The sequence below is a fragment of the Branchiostoma lanceolatum genome, chromosome 3, assembly GCF_035083965.1.
Source record: "Branchiostoma lanceolatum isolate klBraLanc5 chromosome 3, klBraLanc5.hap2, whole genome shotgun sequence".
NCBI classification, from domain to species: Eukaryota; Metazoa; Chordata; class Leptocardii; order Amphioxiformes; family Branchiostomatidae; genus Branchiostoma; species Branchiostoma lanceolatum.
The window spans coordinates 7,885,369-7,912,342 of record NC_089724.1 but is presented as its reverse complement, the minus strand read 5'-3'; the positions used below and the strand labels follow the sequence as shown (position 1 = coordinate 7,912,342).

Below are 26,974 nucleotides of genomic sequence, written 5' to 3'. Positions count from 1 at the left end.
AGATTCAACCCAAGTGCGAGAGGATGTGTCGTACGCCTTGGTCATCTTTTCATAGAGTCTAAAATCATGGAGGAAAAGGCACACCCCATTTACTGAAAAAATGGCGGCCTCCCGGGCTAGCTTCTTCCCAGTTGTTAGAGACAGCCTGACTTAAAGACTTCTTTGTTCTTCAAAATCAAATAGACAAGTTGACATTTTTGTCTCGATATGTTACGTAATATTCAGATGGTTCCCAGATGAGCTAATAATGTCAATTGTGCAGCGCAAGTGAGTCATGCCAGAAAACTAACATGTCTTCGAGCGCTGTGAGTCATAGTCGTCAACATGGATTGTCCTTCGTCTGTTGAACACGGCCAAAGCAAAATGTCCGCCAAATCATGAGAGAGAAAAGAGCTGTAACTCTCTCTCTTTTGAAGTTCACGGCAGCTGGCGTTCCCTGTGATTTAGAATAGCCTCCACCAGGCCTTCCTACGGGGGTATGGACCGTAGAATTCGGCAAAAAAGAGAGTAATTTGCCAGTAGAGTCAGTCCACGGTAAGGAGGCCAAACTTCCCAGGCATATGTTTTTCCTATAGCTGGCGTAGTTAGCCTGGTAGAGACTAGATTTAGAACACAAGGTAAGTGTTTGTCTACTACACTCCGACTCTACAGTCTACACATGTGATATTTGAGAGCGGTTGCTACACCAGTATCACGTTACTTACCAACCGGGGTTCTACCATACCTTGCGGATCCAGCGGGTTCGATTAGACTGAACGGAAAGGCGCTGATAGCTAACCTTGACACCACAGAACGTCCCGACTTTCTCCCCCATGGCCTCCGTTCTTGCTACCCCTGGACACACTGCTCAGGACGATCCTCCAACAAACGACCTAAGACGACCGCGTTCTGTAACTATCCAGGCAGCAATGACGACATTGATCATCGTGATGACGTATCATCGTTACTTCTCTCTCTCTCTCCGCCGCCATTTTAAATTTTTCGTCAGTCATTACGATTCTGATTGCTAAATCGTTGGCCGATTATCTTTTTGCATAATCTTCTTATATGTTAATCTCTCTCTTCTAATGCCAATACAAAGGGATGATATCCGTGGGTATATTCAACTAGATTCCGAGGTCCAGTATACAATGATAGTTTCATACGTACACTACCCGCAGTTTGTGTCATATGGTTGTCAGCTTGAATAAAGAGCGTTCTTGATTGTGGCAATTTGGAAATGCATCTGATCTGTTCTTGATAGACTTAAGTTTTTTCTGCCAGTGTTTATCACTAGATCGTCAGAACGTCCCCGTTGCAACGCCTCTGTGGTAAGAATTTTGCAGCATTTCTTTGAAAGTTGGTCAAGAGGCTGTCGTTCTAACAGAGACCGCTAGTAGGTACTTTTGACTGCCAAGATTTATCTTGTGATACCAGTTTTATCTATGCAAGATGACAACGACAGCCAACATGTTGAAAGCTAATATGAACCGACTGGTTTGTTGTCAGTTTGTATTGTTAACACAATATTACAAGGGAAAGTACGTTTCAGTGTAAAGAAACGACTACAATCATTCCAGTTTTGAAATGTCATGTAGACTTTGACATGTAATGACGTAACAACTAGTTGCGACTACCAAATATGCCTGTGTTTGTCACTGAAGGAAAACATGTTGTCATGTCATGGAAGTGGGGGAGGAGATGGCCATGTGAACTTGGATTGGGTTTGTAGTGACATGAACGTAACCCAGAGGACACCTATGCTGTCCTCGCGGGACAAGTATCATTGTTACTTCCATTACAGAACTGTACTTTTGACATGCCACCGTAAATGTGATACGCACATACGCTAGGACCATTCTCCTTCAAGGCAGACAGTAAACATGGTTAACAAGAGCTATCTACCCACACTCATATACACAAAAACGGCACCTAAAACATAACCTTGGTGAAGGAAACTTCTCCTATTCATGTTGCCCACAACACGTCGGGGCGCCGGCCAACGGGAAAACAGCCAACGGCTAAAACATGTGCTCGTGGCATGACTCATGAGGACGTAAATAAACGTCACGCGCGTTGAGGTCATTGACCCTTAGGTCCTAAAGAATGTGATTTGAGGATTTTGCGTCATCTTTTCTGTGGGATCGCCGGAAATTTAAAAGGAAAAATGCTTATGTATTATATTGTCTTATCTTTTTGCTGCAAATGGCATATTGGCACATCCAATTTTACCTAATTGACGATTCACGAAAGGTTTTAGCATAATGAACAGTTGCTATCGTTCAAACTAAAAAGGAAATGGTCATTATTATCTTCGCCGAGAAGATTATGTTTTCGGTTAAGCCAGCTGTTGGGTGGGTCTGTATGTATGTCAAAAACATAACTCGAGAAACCTTTGATGAATCTTCATGATTTTGGGTAACGTTAGGTGTGTAGTGGTCGTGCACAGGAAGGTCATTTACCTGGCGTTTTTTAACAGTACTACAGCGGAATTTGCATGTTTTTGTGTTTGCATGTAGGCAAAAAAAGTGACGGAAACGCCGATGGATCTTCATGATTTTTTGTAGATGTGTAGCGGTTGTGGGGACGGAGGTCAAGTTCGAAAATGGTTTACCTGGCGCTTTCTTACCGTTGTGCAGCGAGCTGTGTATGTTTCTGTGTTTGTATATCACCAAGATAACTCGAGAAGCTGCTGATGGTTCTGTATGATATCTAGTGAATGGGTAGGGTTTACAGAAAGGAAGGTCAAGTTCGATAATGGGCCTTCTAGCGGGTACCTTAGGTACTGCAGCGGAGCTTCAAAATGTGGGGGCATATTTTCCGCAAGTGCTATGGTCATGATTTTTGTGTGGTAGATAGTTCATGCCACAGGAAGTAAGTTGCGTAAGTTTGGGCCCCCTAACGGCTTGTTTGGAACTGCAGTGGGTGTTTTTGTTTTACCTTCGGACATGAATAACTTGAGAAGGGGTCGACGGATCGTCGTGATGTTTGGTATGTAGAGAGCTCAGATGGTGCTATACATAATCAAAGACTAATTATGCAAATCGGGAGCTAATTTGCATAATTAGTAAGGAAAGTTTGTAAATCCACTGCATTTCATAATGGGACTCTCAAACATGTGACAGTGTCCCCGTAAACAGGTCATATAAACAATGGCCTTGCAAAGTAGGTCATATAAACAACAGATGGGGCACTACTGTCCAACCAGAGGAGTGGGTCCGGCTGGATTTCAACGTGTTCAGTTTAGGCAATTTTGTCCAACACACGGTTGGCGACATAACGAAAAGGGGGCAAAATAGAAAGCCCGACAAAAACACCTAAAAACACGTCGAAAACCAGCCGGACCCATTCCTCTGCTTGGAGAGTACACTGTACCAAAACTGCACTACTGCTAGGTACGGAAACGTCACATGCACTATGTCTTTAAAAATGTGTATGATATGGAATAAAGATTTATCCTATTCATATATACCAACTGTACCATTTCATCATCACTTTCAACACTGCAATATCAAACCTTTGTGGCCCATACTCATACTCATATTTTTTCATGACCAGTTATAACATATCAGCACACTAGACACATATACTAGTCCTGTACCACCAAATGATTTTAACCCTATCTAGGCTGGACTCATTCGCCCCCCCCCACCTCATAACTTCCAATCGGTATGGTGTATGATCAAATTTGCAGGGGGTGATAAGCATGGACATATTAATCACTCTCCATAATAAGCTTTGATTATTTGTCGAAGATATTGTGTTCGTGGAACTCTAGTTCTCTCTTAGATCATCAAATTTCTTATCCGTTCACAAGTCGCTATCAAATATCAGTGCATGAATAATCTCCACAAGTCGTATCTGCTTCTTACTTGATTATACCGCACATTTAATTTGAGCATTGAAGATAGTGTTTGTTCAACAGTCCCGTGGATAATCTTATATTGGACTACCTTGCTCTGCTTATATGAATATATAGATATGTGCTTACTTAATCGCCCACGTATAACTAAAAACGTGGAACTGTTCATTAGCAACTACCTCCAAAAAATAAGTCCCCCCAGCTATGTACGTAGAAACGCCAGATAGATCTACATGTATACAAGGGCTCCCTTGGAAATCAGTTACTCAGTTAACTGAAGGAACCACCCTAAAGATTAATGAATAAATAAAGTAAATAGAATAGACATTCGTTACCTTTTTGCGTTATCGCATCTAGCCTACGGAGATGAATTTACAATAAAGAAATTCATTATATACAAATGTTATACCTGCAAAAGGAAACATCTCAACATAAAGATTACACAACCGGCCTTAACTGAACACCCACCTGTTTACGGAGAGGAGAATTCTTCTCCAACAAGTTCCAGGCGATCCCACCACGAAACGCTGTAGTATTCCACATCCCACTTTTTCCCTACCCATCCTGTAAAATCCGTTACTCGCGACTCTAGGTCGATGACCCTCTGCTGTCCAATAGAAGACATTTCTGCGGTCACGATGCGACAGCGGTGCGCCCGAGGCCTTCCACTTGACGTTGCAGCAACGATAAACGGGTGCAATATCTACTGTTACTGAAGAAACTCATCGCGCCATTACGAATGTGGTGTTCGTGTGTTGAGGTCCGGCGATTGTCACGATCTGGTAGTGGGAAGAAAATCCTGGCACGGCTTCTTATATTCCGTGCGGTTGTTCCGGGAAAACCACGTCACAGTGGTTCAAATCCCGTGACCTTCCCAACTGTGGAGGCCTAATGGCGTCGTCCACTTTACGTCAGGCGGGCGGCGCGGCGCACATTACGTGGTTCCCCGCGTGATGGATCTGTAGGCGCGCTTGACATCACGCCGCCGTCACGTGATGGGCTCCTGCTGGGAAGGAGGGTGATTAAACGGGCGGGAATCGATCGCCTCGAGCCGAGGAGCAAGGATTCCTCACCCCTCCCTCCCCACCCCCGTGTAGCCTCCAACAGGCCTTCCTACGGGGGCATGGATCGTAGAATTCGGCCAAAAAAGGAAAAATTGGCCAGCAGAGTCAGTCCGCGGTAAGGTTGATAATTCGCGTACAAATGAAACCCCCTGGTGGCCAAACTTCCCTGGTAAATATTCTCCCTATAGCCGGTATTAGAGACTACCCCCGTGCCTGTTTCTATCAAAATCTTGAACTGTTTTTAACCAATACCCTTTCACACTCATTTCATCATTTTCAACATTTGGAAAAATAGGAGAAGACTCAGCCTGCGAAGGAAAGTCCACGGCTTCCCAGACCTTATTTATGTTTAGCCATAAGTATGGCTCAACATATTGTTTTCTCTCATGTTTCTTCTCCTGTCAAATCTTCAAATCGATTCATCTCTGTCATTTTTTGACCAAATGACCTGAAATTTGGTACAGAGGTAATGTAGGCAAAAACCAATGTACGTTCCTTTCCTTTTTTTGATATTGACCTTGAAAGTGATTTTATTGAGGTTTTTAGGCTATTTTTAGCATATCTTGGCCTCCTGCGCCCTTGCATTTCAACCGAATGACCTGAAATTTGCTGTATATGTGGCTTGAACAAATATTTAAAGGACTACATTCCCATTTTTGGCATACATATATTCAAAACGATTTATTTTGGGCTTTCTTGACAATATTTGCCACTTCTGTCACTTTCAATACTACATATGACCTACAGGTCATTGACCCCGAGTGCCTTGCACCTGGCCAAGCTTGAAGTTTGCTTACGAGGAGGAAAGACCGGACATAAACATTTAACGTGATTATCGGGAAAACACCATGTTCCCTTAAACTCAGTGGTTAAATTGCAGTTTAGGAAATTTTATAACAGAAAACAAGTTAAATCAATGATTTTGTGAATGTTTATTCTAGCATTAGTTATTCCAGATATTTTCAAACTCCAAATTCTTCAACACAACACGGGAGATCGTTTCTCCTCAGACTGGCGCGACACTCCTGTCAAAATTGATTGATGATCTCTCTCTGCCGCCGACTTCATACATGATCAAAGGCGGGTGGTAGGCGGTGCCTTCCTACATGTCCTACGTACGGGCGTATGGATCGTAGAATTCGGCAAAAAAGGAATGATTAGGCCAGTAGAGTCAGTCCCCGGTAAGGTCAATGATTCGCCCCTTTGCGCTAGCTTGTAACGTTAAATGAATGTACCCTCTGGTGGCCAAACTTCACTGACAAACTTTCTCCCTATTATCATCATGAGCTTGCGTTAGTCTGGTACTAGTGACTATTATGTGCCGGGAATGTTTATCTATCGCACGCCTTGGAAGGAAGTTCAACCATGATAAATGGTCGGCCGTTGCGAAAATTTGGAATCCCATGCTGTTGATTTTTGTGATTGAATCTGTAAGAAAATATATTTTCATGTCGTTCATGTTTTTGGGACGGACGCCGGGACGGGGTGAATTTTTTCTATCATTTTCGTCCCGTTAGTAATGCAAATCGAATCGTGTTGCACAAGAGGCAAAACACTAAAAACGTGGGTCTTGTGGAGTGTTTTGGAGCGGGAAAATGCCGGATATTAGCGGTGCCGAACAGTGTACATCGTCGCGCGCGGGTGACGCTCCGTCAAAACAAATCCGCTGGTGGTCTAGCGCGGCCACCGAAAATAGGCAGAAACACACAGGAGGACTTAGCACCTTCGTTTATGGGGGCAATTGTGAAAATCTTTTGTTACAAATTGTTCGAACATTGAAACATTTGGATAGATGGTTTGAAACTGTTCTAAATAAAGAGATTTTTGTGTAGTTACGTTCGAAATGTTTCCAACGTATGTGAAATGAGTTCAAACATGTTATAAGTTTCAATTCTAATTGTTTGAACACTTTAGAACTGTTGTGACTTAGACATTCTTTTAATCAAAATAGTTCAAACATATTACAAATATTATATTAAAACCCTCTCGGTGACTTTGAATTGACCCAAATATGTTGTTTTTGGTCATTTCCTTCGTCTCCTGTCAAATCTTCATATGTATACTATGGAAAACTTCATTCTTCCCTGGGGCTGATCTTTTTTAATTCAATTTTGAACTGGGTTGATTATGCGCAAGAGTGTAATTTTCAGCGGATATTTTTCGACTGGTTTACATGGAAATGGCACGGAATATCCCATTCTTGCAAGGGGAGGATTCTTTAATTATTTCTTTCAATTTTGAGCTGGAATGATTATGAAAAAGTCCATTCTTTAGCAGAAGTGTTAATCAATTAGTGGATATGGTTGTGGACTGGTCCATATTGTGTTGAGGTGCTACTGGAAGACTCAGTTTTGGACTGGGGTGATTCATTTTTTTAGTGCAAGTATTTTAGAATGGTCCATTGTTATTTGGGGAGAGTCCATTTTTTGCATGGCGAGGAGTATGGCTAAACATGCTGTATTTGCTCGCAAATGTTGCCTTTCTAGTTGGCTTGCTAAGTCCTCTATGGCAAACCATTTGCCATGTGTAGTCAAGCTCTAAAACCGTATCTCCAAACAACCGGTTGAGTCTAGTGGAAGAGCTCGAGATGGAAGTGTAGTCAACTGATGGGTTTAAGAATTCCAGCAAACTATTGTAAGGGCCAAGAAGAGATCTGATACATTTCCTCAGCCCAATGATGGAAATCTAACGAATTCAACCAGTACCACACCATCGGTTTTATGCTGACTTGTGCACATTATATGCTTTGGTATTCATGTACATATACATTATATGTCTCTGACTAATTGTTTACAGCTGTTTTTAACAAACGTTATGTTATGTACAATTTTGTCATTTTCCATAATCAAATGTTAAACTACAATTGATAAATGGTGATAACGTTAAAGGCTGATATAACGATAACTATGGTGATAAATGATAATCATGATCAAGAGAATTTGATATCATAATGTTAGATTTTAGAAAGAAAAAAAGGTTGTCATACGATATTCGTCAGTGTGTCCTTTACATTAATGTTTCCTTTACATTAATAGTGTATGAAACAAATTTGATCACGGATTCTACCAACCGCGCGAAAAAGAAACGACCAAAACAAATAAAAACAAATCGAGTCTCTCGGCATTACGTCGGTGAAGAGAGAGCGTGCGTAAGTTAGGAGGAGAGCACGGCGCCTTTGTCGTAACAAGCGTTAAGTACCGTTTCCGATCTTATGCATCAACGCGCCAGATGACGAAATCGACAGAAACTCTAAACCGTATTTAAACTTTGGGTTGACGCACGAGGTGTTTTTTTTTTCCAGGCCGACGTTTTGGTGGGTATCAAATGTCGGCGACGACTAAGAGTGTTTGGCGGTTAAGTGTTATCCAAGGCTTAAGGCTAGACTTGACGCACTTCGTGAATGATTGAATCCCCGAGTTGAGGAGGAGTGACAAAATCCTTTCCCTCCTCCAAGCGATTAGAATCCTCAGCCTGTCAGTGGGTTTTCGGAAAGCTTTGTGAAAATATTTGCAAAACGTATAAACGTTACGATATTGATCAAATAAGAACATATCTAACGATCTATGGTATAATATACTAGTAGTAATCCAACTTGGACGGGACGTCTGATATGTTCTGCCTCCTGCCTGCTGATGGATGGTGGAGAGAGTGGTGGCAGTCCTAAGGCAAGCTGTCATCACTATACCCTGCCTTCTTGTTCACGTCAAGGGCTCAACTCAAGAACAGTGTTTAAGAAATTCAACATTGCATGCTGAGTCCATCGACGCTGAACCGATCGTCCGACAGGATGAAAAAGGAAAAGGAGGAGGAGTAGCCTGTGGCTAGCATCGGGTGCGCTACAGTTAAGGCAAGAAGTAGAAATATCACTACCAATGAATTTTGGATTGTCCCTCAGTAGTAACTCTGCAGCAGCAACAGTACTAATAGCACCACGGCGTTCAATTATAAAACTGGTTATTTTGATGATTCTATAAATCATTTGCAAATTTCAAGGACAACATATTCAAAGTCAACGAGTTTAACTTGGTGCTGAGTCTACAATAGATTTACATCTTTATTTTTATTGAGCATATCGCTGTTTATTTTAATTTCTATCACATCGTATGGAGGATAGGAATTTGACTTAAAAATTTGAGACACCAAATTGTGAACTGTGCTCTGTGTTAACTACAGTCATGATAAGCGTAGGATAAATACTCGTTATGCGAATTTTGGAGCGCCCTCCACATCTGAATTCCATCTATGTTACATATTCCATCGATCGGCCGACTTACCTCCAGCTGGTGCCCCAGTTTACCTACCCTCCTCTCCGAATTAAATCAGGAAAACAGCAGGAAAAAATACAAGACTGCAATTTAGACGTCAGAAGACGTTTCAAGTCATTTATTGTGATGTAAGTCATTTTTTTCACTTTCGTCACTAACACCGCATGTTGCCTTGGTCATTTGCATAAATAATGAGCAATTAGAATAGAGTTGATGTCATGAAAGATGACGTCAAAAGGGGGTGACCGAGTCAATGCGCATATCATCTCTTTGACATGTTTCTAATTCTGGCCCCAGCCATGGCAGCTCCGTTGATTTGGAGGAGTCGATATTTAGCGCACCGTTTTCAAGTGAAAGGCCAACTCTCTAAGGGCGCGTTGGCGAGATTGAAAGATTCGGTTGCCTGATGACGTCAGAGTGACGTCAGACATGGCAGGCCGCCAGTTGGATTACCCGGCAACGAGGTCTTCATTATAGCAATGGGAGAAGGGGGGTGTTTCAAACTATAACCCCCTGTCGGGTGCAGACGAAATTCCATTTGTTTCACTGCATATCCCACATGTGGAAAGTTTACAACTATGAATACAGTAAATTTGTGAATGGCTATCTTCATAATAAACCGCGAAATACTCGCGATGCTTTCACCATGACACAAACGCTTCTTGGTCAATTTAGATACATAATTACTTCGTAATCATATCAGCGACATTGCTTCGTTTTTCCTGGAATATCACCTAGAAGAAGAATGGAGTTTTGCGACTCCCCCTGCCTTTCTTTATGAGTGCTCACATGGCGCACACACAGGTGAATCGCTTTGAGACTAATTAGTCAAATATTGACGAATTGCTCCCAGGCAAGGATGGCAAATTTCCCTTGTAAAAATTAATCGCGGCCCCCTTTTTATCACTACTTGTTCCATCTCGAACTGTCAATAAAACAGTGATTTTCCGCCGGAAATTCGACATATGTGGTGAAGGAAAATGCGTCAGTGAGATATCATAAATACAAAAGGCCGCTGTACCGCCCGATCGTGCGTAAGGCGATGCAGTTGAGGAAACAACTAGGTCGATGCCGCGATTAACTTCGTAAGGGGATTCTGTCGTTTTCACCGCAACGTCGTGAAAACTACATTGTAGACTTTGGCTACGTACAGGATATATGCTTCTTACGTTCACTTAGTGACAAGATTTGTTAAGACTCATATCAACCAGCCTCAACGTGGGTTATACTATCTTAAAGTCGTTTTCTTTTTAAATCTCAAAATAGGAACCCACCTAATCAGTTTAACACCTATGTAAATGTTTGACATAATCTTTGACATTGCATAGTCATTTCTCATTGGAAATCAAATATGGCATCGTTGTATTTTTCCTTCTTTGTGTTAACACTGTGTATAATTTGCGGGTTTTGCAAAACAACACAGGCACGCTGCTTTACCTCTTGTTATTTTTGCTGTGAATATTCCACCAGCTTCCATGTTTCCATATCGCCCAGACCCTGAGGCCCCGCAGCCTTGAACCTCTGACGTCATCTGGTGCTGTGAACTAGATTTGGGCCACGTTTACGTAAAGATCAATCCATCTGAAACATCCAGAGGGGGGGACAGGATATCTATTTTTCTTCGAGGATATAAAGAATCAACGCACACAACAAACCACACTTAACGACATGTGCAACTTTTTATTTCATTTTCCTATTTCACAGAGAAATGTATTCTATGATTACGGTCTTTTATCCTTATTGTAACAGATATCGCCAATATGCATTACTTAGCTTAATTTCTCTTTATGTTCCTATAGTACTTTATCAGATCAAAAATTCAGATGTTCCTCACCCGTGTTGAACAAGTGGCCTAAAGAACTTGCATTACGTAAGAAATGCTAATTCTAGAAACATTCTACCCGTACGCCTCCCACTGCGTTTATCTAAAGCTGATTACAAAATGATACAACCTTATTTACCCCACTAGCTGTGTGTTAATGTATGCACAGTCGTTTGGTGTATCAAATATGTGAATTCATCTGCATATTAAACGTATATCTGGTGAGACAAACCATTGCAATAACAGCTGCATTGATTAAAATGTCATTTGTACTTCAGTACCAAGGACAGGTACACGGCAGAACATTCCTATTTTCGCTCTCAACAGCAGCGCAGAGATCATAATGAATTCGTCCCGCCGGGTTTCTCAATGAATTCTGGAGAGCGCCATTCATATGGTTGACCTAGATTCTAGAAACTAACACATTCCATTGAATGGAGTATGTCAGCGCGGTGGAATAAGTCTACGCCATTCAGCGATCATGGCTCAAGCAGTAATACTACAGACTGGGGATTCTAGAGGCGATGGCAGGGGAGTGTCACCGAGTAAAATGAATGAAAAAAAAAGATATAAATTCACACCTCTACTCACTGATCGTACCATAAAATAACAGAAAACCTATGAATTTACAATCCTGCTAGTCTCACATTCACGCTCGGTAAGCGAGCTTATCACCATTGCTACATTTTGCCTGGTTGTAAAAAAACAATCGCTTAATCTTTATCATCAATATTAATGTGTTGCTCATGTGCCCTTCAACGCTAAGACAACAATATGCATGTTTGCTTGAATGCTGATGCGAAACAGGTTTGCAATCAACGTGCCATGTGGGCTCTAGTACTGCTTATCTGTTTGGCGGATGGGAATATATGTGCGGTAGGAATGTGCGTGAAGCCAAGGTTTTTATGAAAATGATAACAATGTGTCCCAGTGAACAGATGACAATATTCATCAAATGAATGTCTACAAAATCTAACGTCTTACAGACTATCAAGAGGACGTGAGATATTTCGAGCCCTGGTGAGCCGGTAGCCTCTGTGAACAGGCTTCTCGGGCAGTGTGCGACTGGTTACTGGCAAATTAAAAGGAAGGGCTATCCGGTAAAACAGCAGGTTAGCCCCAGTACTAGGCTTCAAATTGCTGACCGAACCTTCTTTGGTAAGCGGATAACTCTTGCACAAATTCACACTAGGCTTCAAAATGCTAACTTTTCTCTTTTTTGATAAGCGATTAATTTTCAAAATAAAGCGGTACAGATTCACTAGGCTTCAAAATGCTGACTTTGCCAGTTTGCCTTCTTTGGTAAGCCACTAACTCCAGAGAAGCTGAAATGTACCCCCCCCCCTCGAGGCCTGAAAGGCTACTTGGCAACCTCTGTGTTCTGCGCATGCGCGCTCAGACGAACAGGTCTCCGTTCGGTAGCTGTGGTGGCGGGATTTCTGCCGGGCTGTGCCTGTCCGGAGTGTCGCGGGGTCTGGTCACGAATAAGTGCCAGGCCAGCTCCAGAAAGAGCGCGATGACAGACAGGGCACACCCCATCAACAGGACGGCAAACACGCCCGCCATCCCCACAAACTCAACCTGGAGGGGAAACAGAGCATTAGACATGTATAAACATGCATTTTGCAATTGAGTCAAAACAAGACCACTTATGCTATGGTCATATCTGCACCGGTGCCCGTAGGGGGTGTAGTCCCGGCCGGGCACCGAAGATACAAATTTGTCTCGGTGGACTGCGGGGACAACGAAAGGGTACCTCTCGGTGTTCTCACGATTACCTCACGGCGCATATTTGTTTTACCGTGTTGATTTTAACCCCGTGTTGAGAACTCCCAGGGCCCCGGCCGTGCTCAAAAATAGCCCGGAAGCCGCAGGGTGTCCCACGGGGCCACGTAGGGGTCACGCCCCAAAGTACAAAAAACCCAGCCAGCTAACTGTCCGGCAGGACCCATTTTTCCAATTTTGATCCAAGCACCGAAAATATCTGGCCTATTTTAACAGGTGGACACTACATAGACAGGATTCTTAATGATTGTGTCGATGGGGAAAATCATCTAAGGGACCATGCATAAAAAAGTGGTCACATTGGCCTGGTGGTCCTTATGTAGAGATGGCCACTTGTACAGGTTTGACTGTATAGTGTTGCGTGGGAAAAATACATCCTAATATGTTTTCGTCCTTTGAAAGATAAGTACAGCTAACTTACCGTTCCTGACAGTTGCAATTTGCCATTTTTAAAATCATTTTTGTATAGGTGTAAGTATCAATGCTCGTCAACAGGACAAAGACGTTGGGCTAGTCGGAGAGCAAAACACGCGCATTTATACTAAGTATAACTCCAGTCGTTGAAAAGGAGGTAAGAGATATGAGCCCATACCTTTGTGGTCTCTACCATGGTGGCCTCCTCGTCTGAGCACGTGCTGTTAGTGGTCCACCATCTTGTCTGGAGCTTCTCTATGTGACCGCTGCCCTGCATTCGCAGGATCCTAGTAAAAAAAAATAGTAGGTGGTCATTCTTAGTACGCCAAAAATAGTTACTCAAGCAACTGGATAACATTTTATCCAGTTGCTTGTCATGAGTAACTATTTTTGGCGTATCTTATTACCTGGATGTCTAACCTTCATCAACGTATCATTCTTTATTCTTTATCAAATATTGCAACAAGACAATCATGATAGATAACGTACTAGATACATGGAAACCCTTGGGGTGTGTCATAGGATACGAAATAGCAGCAACATCATTTGTGCTGTAGGGACTAGTTCAGCAACTGAATTGATGATGTTGAACTCACCACTGTTTACAGTCTAGGAGGTCTGTTTGTTTCTTTTATAGTTGTTTATAAATGTGTTTGAAAGATCGAAATTAAACATCGGGCAAATAAGAAAGCATTTGTTGCATTCAAATCCTGCTGAAAGGGTAATGCCATCTTTTGCCGTTTACATACTCATTGGGTTTTACTGTATGCTTAGTTGATGTTCAACGAAACATGCAGGATAATCAGAGGGGAAAAACATGATTACGTTGATATTACGTTATGTAACTTATGTTCTGCTCCTGGGAACGTCTGCATGACTGTTCGCCATCTTTGATGACGTTGTTAATCCGTCCCTTGGGAACGTTTGCATGTCTGTACACCATATATGATGACGTCAATACCGACGTCCCCTGGGAACTTTTGCATGTTTGTCCGCCATTCAATATGACGTCAAAACTTGCGACCCCTGGGAACGTTTGCATGTCTGTCCCCATCGTTGATGACGTCGATACCTCCATCCCTTGGGAACGTTTGCATGCCTGCCCGCCATCTTTGATGACGTCGATACCTCCGTCCCCTGGGAACGTTTGCATGCCTGTCCGCCATCTTTGATGACGTCGATACCTCCGTCCCCTGGGAACGTTTGCATGTTTGTCCGCCATCTTTGATGACATCGATACTTACGTCATAGACAGGTCATCCCTGTAGGGTGCACCACGTGGCATGGCGAAGCCGTAGCCGCCCTTGTAGAACGGATCTCCGATAATAATCAGGTCACATTTGCGGTTCTTCTCGTACTCCAGCACGGCGGTGTCCCACAGGAAGGCGTAGTCTCCCTTCTGAACCCTCTCCAGCCCTTCTACTGTAGTGTCCACGAAGGCAGAGGGCTCGGAACCAACCATGAAGTTCCACATGCGCTCGTACATGCCGCCCTCTTGCGACCGGGACCTGAAACGACACATGATGATACACCATATCAACGTTAACACCGTAGAACATCAACACAACAAAATCTCCATAGCAAAACACAACGTCAAAACAGTACAGCACAGCACAGCACAACACAACGTCACCATAGCGAAACACACCGTCAAAACAGCACAACACAACACAACGTCACCATGATAGCAAAACACAACGTCAAAACAGCACAGCACAATACAACACAACACATGTACAACATAGCTCAGAGCAACGCAGCACGACACAATACAGCGCTACCCAGCACAACCAAGCAGATCTCCACGGGGGCAAAATCGTATCAGCCAGCCAGCCAGAATCTTCAGCCAAGCCCTTAGATTCTGGCTGACTGATACGATTTTGCCCCCGATGAGATCTGCTTGTAGATTACGGTCGACACTAGCCTTGACAACAAAGTACAGCGTTACCTAAAGAACGACTGCAGATTGCTGTCTCTGACCGTGCCGTACTTGATCTTGGCCTGCTGAGCCAGGTCCTGTACCGAGCGGACCGGGATGTCCATGCGGGACACGGTGAGGAACGCCGCCAGGTTGGCCGTGTAGGTGGCGATGATGATCAGCACGAAGAACCACCAGAACGCGCTCAGGATGCGCCCAGAGATGAAGTTTTGGATGGGCTCGCCACCTTCAGGAAAGGCAAAATCAAGTGATCATCAACGTGTATAAAGTGAAGAAAGGACGTTTGGAGGCAAGGTCCTGAGAGGAAATCTTGGCGCATGATTTTTTTACAAAGAAAACGTAGCTGCCAACACGTTCTGATTGAAGGCAGTAGTAATATAGAGGAGCTAGATATTGCTCCTATAGTACTTCTTACTGCTACAATGGTTCCTCACTATGATGTTGGCACGAGTACACACGGAGTGTAGTACCATATCGGTGTACCAGCTGGCACCACTGGCAGACATTAGAGAGCAGACAGTACCTTGTTGCATGAGTGACCCTATGGTGAACAGTACCTTGTTGCATGAGTGACCCTATGATGAACAGTACCTTGTTGCATGAGTGACCCTATGATGAACAGTACCTTGTTGCATAAGTGACCCTATGATGAACAGTACCTTGTTGCATGAGTGACCCTATGATGAACAGTAACTTGTTGCATGAGTGACCCTATGATGAACAGTACCTTGTTGCATGAGTGACCCTATGATGAACAGTACCTTGTTGCATGAGTGACCCTATGATGAACAGTACCTTGTTGCATGAGTGACCCTATGATGAACCAGACTGTCTCCTTCAGGTCGGAATGGTGCTTCTCTGGTCCGTGCGGCTGCTTGTAGGAGCCGTAAGGACTGTACCTGAACACAACATGCATGCATGGTTAGGCTATCGGCATCAAGTACAGTAAACGGTTGAGTGTGAACAACTCCTATTTGTGTTTGTCGTGACTATGATATAATTTGGTGTTGGTGGCCGTGGATAAAGGAAATTTTCAAAGATGTTGACAACGATTTTCCTTTAACTAAACATATTTTTGCGTTCATGCTACTTCTGCAGTGCATACTTAAAGAGCACCAGCAGATGAATAACTATAATCGTTGAGTGTGCACACACACACGAACGCTGACGGAAACATGAGTTTCTAGGCGAAGATGATGACCATAAACAACACCCTTACCTGTGGAGCAGGTAGAGCAGTACAGAGACGCTGAACACGGCCCCGAGGATGGACCACCACACCGTGCCGTCCAGCGGCGCCAGGAAGCCCCACCAGTTCTGCTCCTTGTCCACCGGCTTCTTCAGGATGAGCCGCACGCCGTAGTCCAGGTACGGCTTGGTGAAGTCCACCACTTCCTCCCGCTGGGCAGAGATGACCAGGTCACTCACGGCGATGTCTGCGTGCTGGGATAAGGAGGCAATTAAGATCACGTATTGGAGACTTGTTGAAAAAATATTTACGTAGCGTGTTTTGAAATCAACAATTGCTCAGTTAAAGTGTATCCTCCTTTTCGCATCCTTTTCTTGAACAATGTGCTGATGAAAAGTACCAAAAAAATTCGACAGTTCTGGCGAAAAACGCAAGGCGGTGCGCCAGTGTAGACGTCACATTAAGAACGCTGTTCTCCGAGGGCGAGATAAGAACATCTTCACCAGGTTGTATAATTTCAGCCAGTAGGTACCCATGTGAGTAATGAGGCTGTTGTAACGCACTCGAGGCACCTCCTCGAACATGGGACCCCCATTTTTCGTCTCTTCCGAAAGACGGTGCAGCTCCGACAAGGATACCCTTCCCGGGATTCGATCCGGGGTCTCCCGGATCCAACTTATTTGAAACAGAAGTATGATACAACTTACCCTGGCCAGCACCTGCCCGATGGCTCCGTTCCAGCTGCCGTTGTCGAGCTGCACGCCGAACTTCCTGTCCGGAGTCTCGTAGATGTCGTAGCGGAAGTTGTGGTCTTTCGCCATCTGGTCCAGGATGTCGATACAGAAACCGTAGAACACCGGGCCTGCCGGAGTTTCGCGCTTCATCACGAACGGCTCTTCCTGGGGAGGAACATGTACGTGAAATGGAGTAGTTGAATCGGGGTTATGTCTGGTGTTTGCCTCTGTAGATCGAATCAGATTTAAAATCCCATCTTGAAATAAAAGTAACCGTCTAAGAGCTTCTACGTATTTTCCTGGAGGTCTGGTGGGACATGATCATGATGTATTGATCACAAGACTCTTTTTGATGTTTTCCTTCGTGGACGGGAAAAATATTGCTTTTGCTCCATTTCTTCCTCCTCTTCTTCGCCAAACAATAAGGTTAATGACCTGAACCAGACGGCTGTCGCCGTGGTTACTGGTTAAGTAGCAGACACCCTTTGGTGTTGGATTACATCAGGTATGTAGCAAGTGGCAGGACAGAGCTGGAGGAGCTGGCCATCATATATCATGTATATAAGAATGTGTCTGTAGTAGTGTTTGTAGTAGTTGATAGTAAACAGAGCAGCAGCTTGTTAGGCTAGATCATGTGAAGGTACACATTATGAATTTGCTTTCAAATTCATAATGTGTACCTTAATGAATGTGACTTAATGATCATCAATGTGTGCACCACATCATAGAAGGGAAGACGGTCTCACCACGACTACGGACACCCTAAGCAGCCGGTCAGTGACGGCGTGACGGGTAAACAATGGTTCCTTCAGCTGCAGTCCGTTCTCAGCGTCCCAGCTACCGATCTGGAACAGCAGGGATGGATAATTTCAACGACATGGCTGCATATGTCGAATTTCGTGACATTGTTTCCTAGTCTTTTCCTGCTACAACATGGTACTTTTGTCTGTTTTACCATTTGCTGCACAGTACAGACTTCTGCCAATAAATGTTAGGTATCCAGGTAATACAATACGAAACGTAACCCTTCTCCACGCAACTGGATAGACTTGGGGAACGGTCAGACGTTTCAGGTAGTATCCACTATCTGCTTTCGTCAGTGACTTGAACAGTGCGAGCGACAGATCCAGCCCCTGCGAAAGGTAGTGGAGGCTACCTTAGACGTCTGACCGTTTTCTAAATCTATCCAGCTGCTTGAAATTGAGTAACTGTTACCTTGCGAGCCATCACTTTCATCCGATAGAGTCACACAACGCTATAGACATGTATGTACCAGCTTTCATTTCACGGGTCTCTCTTAATCCCATTCTAAAGTATTAAGGGTGTTGTACTGCATACCGAGAACCCATGACCTCTGAATGGCTACATGGTAACCTTGGACTGACCTTGTGCGCTAACGTCCCGTTCTTGGCCATGAACTCCACGTTGATGATCTCCCATCTGGACAAGTTGTTCCAACCCGCCTCGTCAAACTGGATCGGACCGGACAGACCGGTGGTCTTACTCTATGGGAAAGGTAATAAGAAAATACAGGCTGTGAACATCTCTTGGTGTAATTATCTAAACTAGTGAAAACGAAGGTATTGTGCTCGGTCTGTTTGTTTGTTTGTTTGTCGTGGTGTGTGTTCGTACTCTCCAATCAGAGGACTGCGGCATAAAGAAAACGGGACAAAAGAGAAAGCCCAACAAAAAACGCCGAAAAACACGTCAAAAACAAGTCGGACCCATGGCCCATTCCTTTGATTTGAGAGTAGTGTGTCCGTAGTTATTTTGCTATTACATCATTATTAGTGAGAGGATGTGAGTCGGAATCTGGTGTAACCGGAGACTGGCAGGATTTAGGAAGGTTGGCTCGTTGGTTCCGTACACTGGCAGGATGGGAAGGTTGGCTTCCCAGGTCTAAAGTTGGTCCCGTGGCATTGCAGGAAATGCAAAGACAGAATTCGCGAGTAATTCATGATGAGGAATAAAATAAGAAATAGCATTTTTTTAAATCCAAACATTTCTCGGAAGAATGCATGGGATAGTCGATTTTACACTATTTAGCACATTTGCGTAATAACGTCATACTTTGAGTATTTTAAAACCGCGCAAAAACGATGATCCCATAGTTTCGCGAGCCTACCAAAACCCCGGCGACGATTTTTCAGGGAGTTCTCACATCACAACGACGGTCGTATTTTTGCATGATGGACGTCGCTATACATTATGATATTGCTGTTTGATCTAATCATGTATAGAAATGACTAAATGAATTGACTGTCAAAATCCGACTTTCGGGCCCTAATTGCTTGGGTTGCCTTAACCATTGAAAGTTGTCTGGAACAAAGTACAGACTGTGGTACAACGTACCGTGGCGAGGATGCTGGTGAGTTTCCGGTCCTCATTCAGGACTTTGTTCGGGCCGAACCCGCAGGAGGCCGGGGAGGAGGGAGCCCACGCTACCGAGGCGTGCGCCTCTGACACCGACTCTCGCAGTAAGGACACCGCATCCTGCATGTACAGGGAATGGACCTGCAAAATATGAGCGGTAAAACGTCAATGTACAACTGGAGATGGTAACATTGATTTCAACCTACATGCTAATTACCTCCATGAAATGTCATGGAGGTTGAATATTAGGCAGCGTTTTTGTGTTTGTTTGTTTGTGTGTCTGTATTTCTGTTGGTCAACAAGATAACTCAAGAATGGCTGGATGGATTGGTTTCATATTTGGTGTGATGGTAGAATATGACAAAAACTGGAAATGATTAGATTTTGGGCCATCTATCGGCTTCTCTGGATACTGCAGTGGAACTTTCGGTTTTGATATCTCGTGTTCTTGACATGCTATGGTCACGATTTTTAGGCGGTAGATTGCTAAAAGCAGAACCCTCCCCACATACCATACCTTGCTGTGCGGTGAGTAGGTGGCTCGGGAGAACGTCAGCCTGAAAAACGTCACAATCCCTGTAGCGAACAGAGCTGGCACCTGGACGGACTCCTGGGGGGAAGAACAGGCAATAGTCAATACACAATCTATTCAACATGTTTGTGTTCTGTTGCAAACGTCGTCTATATTACACGCGTCCTAGCTAAAGTTTCTTTACCCGAAATAGAGGATTAACCCGTAACAAAACATAACTTCTCAAAAGACATATTCAATGAAGTGCAAAAATTGCAAATATCTAGGACTTTGTATCATGCATGAAGTATGTGAACATGTCGGTCTATAATTAATACCACTGGTATGGAAACAATCAGGTTGGCGTTTCATTCAAGCTTAAGCTTGAGGTTGAGAATGTACAAAAAAACGTAATTTTTTGTATATAATCCACGCTCTCAATTACATCTTGGAAACTTGGATAAAGCGTAAGGATCTATTCTATTCTTGTCTTGACTTGTAAATGGTACCGACCATGGACTCCCGACCACTCCCAAGCTTCCGAGATTCCGAGCCGGTTGGGAGCAAGGTCGGTTGTGGTTGGCAGTAAGGTTACGATAGATATATATATGTTAAATTAAGAGTAACGTTACCTCCTGAAGGATTATCCATTGAGTTTCCCTTGTCAGTAGGCTGTATTTGTCCGCCTGGAACACATAACATTACGTCAAACAAATACTATATATTCATTATGAAGAATTTTTTCTCTCGGCCTCTTTTGACAGATGCTGATCAGTGATATGTGAGGCGTTGGTGGAACTGGTAGTTGAGTGTAGGTAAGACATGAATTAGAGAGGGGAATAAAGTGCAACGTAGCGACCGTTACCTTCTGCAGAAGGGTCCTTGCCAGAGCGGACCGGCCATACACGATGAAGGAGTTGGGTTTGATCCCCTGTTCCAGCAGGTTTCGTACGCGCTCGTCAGTCGTCCGGCCCAGGTCCTCCTCCGTGTCCCACTCTATCTTCAGGAACACGGCCTTCAGCGGCTTACCGTCATCGGCTAACGCTTCCAACAGGTTTTTCATCACAGTCAGGCCTGCAGACGACAACAACAACAACGAATTTGCCACATTCTGGTATAACAATGACAGAGCTCTACTGCAGGTGCAGATTAATTTCTCCTGACTGTCTGACTCTCATTCCGTTAAAAAAAGCTCGAGGTATTTTTGGCGTTTTTCTAGTGATTTATACATATAGAGTGAGTTTAAATAACACCCAAATCTTGAGTTTATAAATACTACATGTATTGTCATTTGATGAAATCTCGAGGAACAACTCTCCGGGCCATTATAGCACACAACTGGCACACTGAGTTATAATTACACTGGTGCCAGCATGCTAAGTATGACACGTTGGATTTCATACTACTACCCGCTGACCGGTTATTTCAAAGTATACCATAAAGATGCTACCACTTATGGGAACAACATAGCCTGATTTAATCGCGCTTATAGCGGTCAGCGGGTAGGGGCCATAGAAGTCCCGGACAGCGGGAGTTCGCGTTATACAGACTATGAACAACATACTAGTATTCCCAATAGAAATCACCCATAGTGTACGTAACATAATCTCTGAGCAGATCTAATGGTTGCGAAGACCGTATCCAACTGGCAGAAGAAAGTTTTTATTACAACCTAAGGTTTCCAACTAAGGTTTCCAACTGGCAGAAGAAGTTTTTTTATTGCAACCTAAGGTTGCAAAAGAAGTTTTAGGTTGCAATAAACTTTTGCCAGTTGGATAGTCTTCGCAACCATTAGATCTGCTTGAAGATTATACGTGACATGTATATATACTTTACAATAGAAAATACAAATGTACCAGGCCATAAAGAAACCGCTCACCGTCGTCATGATCGTACAAGAACGTGACCATGGTCCACGTTAAGGTGTTGAGCATGTCTCTGAGCGCATGCGCGTGCACTTCCGGGCTAGGCCGCATGTTGAACGTGTAGGGCAGAGCGCTGCTCTCGTGACCGGGCATCACCCCCGCCGGACAGGACCGGACGGGTGTAGCGATATGAGGAATCCGCAAGGTGGCGCTCACGCTGTTGATCACCAATAACGACCGGCATCCAGTCGCGCTTAGAAGAGCCAACACACCTTCTTCTACCAGCCGACATCCTGAAAGAACACCGATTTTCTACTTTATTAGTCGAATAATGCCAAAAGTATCACTTCTATATCATTCTGTCATGCACCCGATGAAATTCTACAATGATAAGTTCCATGGTCTCGACAGTAAGCTGTATGTTAAGTCCTTTTTGATAAGTCAAAGAGTATTCGTTTATCGTGCAATTGGTTGCAATGTTCATGGAGCTTGAAAGGAGGCGTTGCTAGATGGTGCCAGCTTGTATAGAGCACGCCATTGAAGAAACAGTCAATTTGGTAGCAAAGGTTTTTAATAGTGGAAGGCAGGAATTCCGAATGACAAAGAAACTATAAAAGAAGATGGGACTTCTTAAGAGGGAGAATTCGAATGCCAAAAAGATGTGGGGGAGAGATGAAAGATGGGAGAAAGAATGATATATTGTTTTTGCATATTTGTATTCTGTATTGCCATCATCAATGTAATGAAGGGGGAGTTTCGATAATTACCCTGCCAGATAGCTGCTGACGGATCGTCCCCTGTGATGCGGGCCACGACTGGTCTGAGGCCCTCATCTGTAACGTTGACGTCATCGGCCACGTCAACTCTCGCGAAGAGTCTCGCGAGAGCATCATCGTCGATCTGGGCGGAGTCGTCAAGAATCACACCTGCAGTAACGGTACACATGTACATGGCTACAGGTCTAGACGCTTATCATATACGGTTTCATTAAAAGTACATGGATATCCTGCACAATGCTCTTCCATCGAGATATATTTTTTTTTAGTCAGAAACAAGACAGGCCAGGTTTCTAATAGCTAACCAGTCATTCCATCATTTGCGGAATTATGTTGCATATGAAGGAAACAAAATTGACTATTCCATCAACCTTGACAGACAAAATCCATGTAAAAATGTAAATCATGTCAAAATTTGAATAAATTGATAGACGTTTGTACAAGGTGACAGGAAAAAGAAGACTTTTGTAGGATCTTTCCGTCAAAACTTCAAGCTAGCTAGAACCCTGAGACAGACAGTATCTTCTGAATATCTAATGAAGCAATATAGAATTTCCAAGAATTTGAAAGCTGGCTGATATGATCTCCAAGTAGATGTATGGCTGTTTTGCACGTCTTTTTCGGTAGTTTGTACGTCTTTGTAGTGGTGCGCGTTTTTCACTGTTGGCTGGTGGGGCGAGCAGATAAAACGCGCACCACTGGAGAGCTGTACAAAACGCTACAACAAAACGTGCCGTTTGGTACTAAGGGTTCTGTACATTACTTCCCCACTCTCTATCAGCGTTATCTCCAGGCCATGTAGATCAGACTGATAAAGAGTAGTTTTGTGGTTTACTACATTATTGTCACTGCAGGCACGGACGAATGATAGACATTTCCTAAGATCGTTAATGACAGTTGGCATTTCGGAATAGACTTTATGCGCAATTTGGGGCATTGCGAAACACAACAGGCCAGAGTTCAAATGACACATCGCAGTTAGGTTCTGAATTCAGTGGTAAAAACATTGCGTACGAAAAAAACAACTATCAACCTCTTTTAAAAAATCACAAGAACAGCGCTATTCAGGAAAATAGAAGCATTCCCTCGTGCACTGCGTCCAAAGATTACGTTACACCATCAAGACCAGATCTACTTGCAACCACTTGTTTGACATAATATTCTCGACGTTGTCTTCAACTAATCTCCAAGCAGATCTATCGGTGGTAAGGCAGTATCCAAAGTCACCGGTGGAGATTAGTCTTCAACCAATGTCTTTGATACTAGCAGTTTAGACAAGAATTCCCAATGAACCCCTATGCATGCAGGACATGGGAATATCTGCTGCGTAGGGACTTACTTGACCATATGCACGTTTCACTATGACATGGGGCCCTCTACTAGGGCATGGCGACATTTACTTACCGATCGCAGTTGATCCAAGAGAGGCTGGAACCGTTGCTAAAAGCACCTGGGATAACAGCAGTAGTAGGGGAAGCGTTTCTCTGGTCTTCATGATGGATATGTGTGAGGTACGTGGTAGAATTGCAGGCAGATGGGAAAAGAACGGCGACAACAGTACTCGTCAGGTTTGTAATTGTGACCATTAGGGCCACATGAATATAATTACTTGTTTGTGGTTCTCGACACGGTATGGCTGTCCGGACTCTAACCGAAAAATGTATAAAAGATCTCCATTCAAAAAGGTTTACGCGGACAAGTCATGTACGAGTGAACTTTCCCTTGTCAAATTTGTTCATGCTTTAAAATATATCCAAAGCCTTCCAAACATCTGTAACGTTGGGCACGCTAAAATCTCATATCCCAAATAAAATAGTTTTACAACAGTAAACAACGATAAGATTTTTCCATATTCGTTACCGCAAGATCATACATGACTAAAAATTCACGCGAAAATCACCATGGCGTGACCCCAGTGTCTAAACGTTTTATTAACTTGATGTCGCCCAATGAAGTTCGATTGCAGTACTTACTCTCAACTCAGCCGTAATTAGTGGCACTTACATCTGTATACATATATAATGCGGGATATTGGCTCAGCGGTTACATGCAAATAATGTTGACCTACTCTGCCTCTCGGAAATGTCGTATTTGTTCACCTTGTATCTATTAAATACGAGAATGATCATGTATGTGGGTACGTACACATAGTATCTATCACTTCATTCAAACCAATTCATTTTCTCCTTATTCTGACCTTGGCATTTATGACGTTACTATGTGCCAAACCCTGAGAATATCTTTATATTGCGTTAGTGCACTTATAGGGACACAAAATTTCATTAGTTCCTTTCAATATAATATCATTGAGTAGTGCATTAGTACGAGACAGATGCACTTTGCAAGTCTATCTGGCAAATTTGCAGCTAGAATACAGAACGCAACCGTGCACGGCCACCGAGGTCGGGTTGTAGCCCTGGCAATGTTTGTCGATATGGTTAGCTTGGCCCCACGATCGAACTGACTAGCACTAGCTTGCACCAGGCCTTCCTTCGGGGGCGTGAGCAGTAGAATTAGGCTAAGGTAGGGCGAATAATTGGGCAGGGGAGCCAATCCGTGGGGTGGGAAACATTTCCCTAGTCTCTAGATCTCCAAGCAGAGGGCTAGGAGTGGCCGTCATCTTGAACGTTTCTCTCCGTAAAAATTGCGGCCACCCCTAGCCCTCGAGACCGAAACCTGTGCTTGGACAATATACCAGACTAACTACCGGGCTATGTAGGGAGAATATATGCCAAGGAAGTTTGGCCACCAGAGGGTTTCATTTGCTTTTAATAACCTTATGGTGGACTGACTCTACTGGACAATTATTCCCCTACGACCCATACCCCCGTAAGAAGGCCTGCTGGAGGCTATTCAACATTTCCCCCTTGGAAGCAAAGTACGTTACCCTACTGGGTGGCAAAACTCCCCTGGGGCCAAATTATTCTCTCAACAGCCAGCGTGGTTAGTCTGGTAGAGACTAGATCAGCAGCTGCGTTTTGTAATTCCGTAAATGTTCGTGTTGACTTGAGATCTGATAGCCATCATCATCACAATACGTCATGTCAGACATCCTCTTACTCTTGTCCTCATGGGATCTACGTTGATGGATCTTTTCTATTTAAGGCCATGTTGATTTGATTATAGGGATGACATCCTCTGGAGACCCCAAAAACTGATGCGAGCGTGGGCGAATAAAATGAAAAAAGATTGGCAAAAAAGTTGCCTTCATTATGAAATCTACGCGGTCAGGACGGATGAACAAAACTAAACACAGAGTATGGTTTGCCGAGATATAGATTCTTCATTTTTGTTCTTGTCACATCTTCTTGACTTAGGTATTTTACATTGGAATCCATTTTTCCAAATATCTTTTAGAAATTCCTTTTTTTTTAAAGTTGCAGCTGCTTTATACGATTTACAGTATGGTCGAAAACGTTCCTTTTTTGTAACGGACGAAAATTGATGCGTAGGCGCGGCTGTCATCCATATAATGAAATCAACATGGCATTAGTAAGGGACTGACTCACTGAGACAACACCCAGCCTTATCAATTATGGCAAGAATATACATGTAAAAACTCAAATAACGGCCCCCCCTAATTCACACTGACAAGCAATCATGACCGTACAGACAATAATCTGGTGTATGTCATTCATTCAAGAAGTCATGCACAGATATTGTATCAGACCCTCACATGTGTCATGACCATGCTGGTCGTTGTGACGACACAGGGGTGACCATTGCAGCTGCTGGGATCGGAAAACACCACCACCAAACAAGGGTTATATTCATATTTTATTATATCAAACATGATTGCTACAGCCCCTTGGGCTCAACAATTCCATGTATCCATCGCCTGGAATAAACTGTTGTATAGAACAGTTACTCAAGCAACTGGCTATGGTTTTGGAAACGGTCAGATCACTACTTCTTGTCAGTGACACAGAGCAAAATTTGTCGATCAGCAGTTTTTAACCACGAACTATGAACATCTTTAACTGTTGTACTGCAGCCATCTCACAATGGATTACAGAGAGTCTCTCAGCCGAGGACGAACCTTGAATTCGTTTATCCACATGCAGTTCGGTGCGAGGGAAATGTTTCATGAGATTTAATCTAACGTCTGCCTGGAGGTTACATACTTACCCTTCTGCTGCATTCCCCATTCAGACCACAGGTGTCCGTATAATTCACTGTATATCGAGGATAACCCAATGCTATTATCCATTTCACGTAATTTTCAAATAATACATATGCTGTGCCTCTTCTGACCAGCATTCGTTGTGGTTTTAGAAGTAAGCAGATTTGATATTAGGCACTTCGCTGGTGAATGTAGTGGCTGGGCTGAAAATGTCAACGACCAGAATTGTTCCATACAGCACAAGGCAATGCAAATACCCCACGGCTAATGTTT

The 26,974-nt window shown here is 43.5% G+C and overlaps 1 protein-coding gene across 1 annotated transcript; it reads right to left on the bottom strand.

Moving 5' to 3' along the window:
- Nucleotides 1-10,830: 10,830 nt before the first annotated feature.
- LOC136429976 (glutamate receptor ionotropic, delta-1-like) lies at nt 10,831-24,171 on the bottom strand. Its single transcript, XM_066420171.1, has 16 exons — nt 23,983-24,171; nt 22,570-22,728; nt 21,817-22,095; nt 20,803-21,011; nt 20,570-20,623; nt 19,944-20,036; nt 19,406-19,567; nt 18,439-18,558; nt 17,800-17,898; nt 17,027-17,218; nt 16,350-16,573; nt 15,926-16,029; nt 15,140-15,356; nt 14,436-14,699; nt 13,370-13,478; nt 10,831-12,573 (listed from the first exon to the last, which is right to left on the bottom strand). The coding sequence occupies exons 1-16, from the start codon at nt 24,071-24,073 to the stop codon at nt 12,388-12,390; spliced, it is 2,562 nt and encodes an 853-aa protein (XP_066276268.1). The 5' UTR covers nt 24,074-24,171; the 3' UTR covers nt 10,831-12,387.
- Nucleotides 24,172-26,974: the final 2,803 nt, after the last annotated feature.

Excerpts from the sequence above, each read along its gene's own strand:
- LOC136429976 (XM_066420171.1), bottom strand. The coding sequence starts at position 24,073 with ATGAAGACCAGAGAAACGCTTCCCCTACTACTGCTGTTATCCCAGGTG. Across the intron at positions 17,899-18,438 it reads ACGGGACGTTAGCGCACAAG|ATCGGTAGCTGGGACGCTGA; the intron begins GTCAGTCCAAGG and ends CTGCTGTTCCAG. Across the intron at positions 16,030-16,349 it reads CTGCTCTACCTGCTCCACAG|GTACAGTCCTTACGGCTCCT; the intron begins GTAAGGGTGTTG and ends TGTTGTGTTCAG.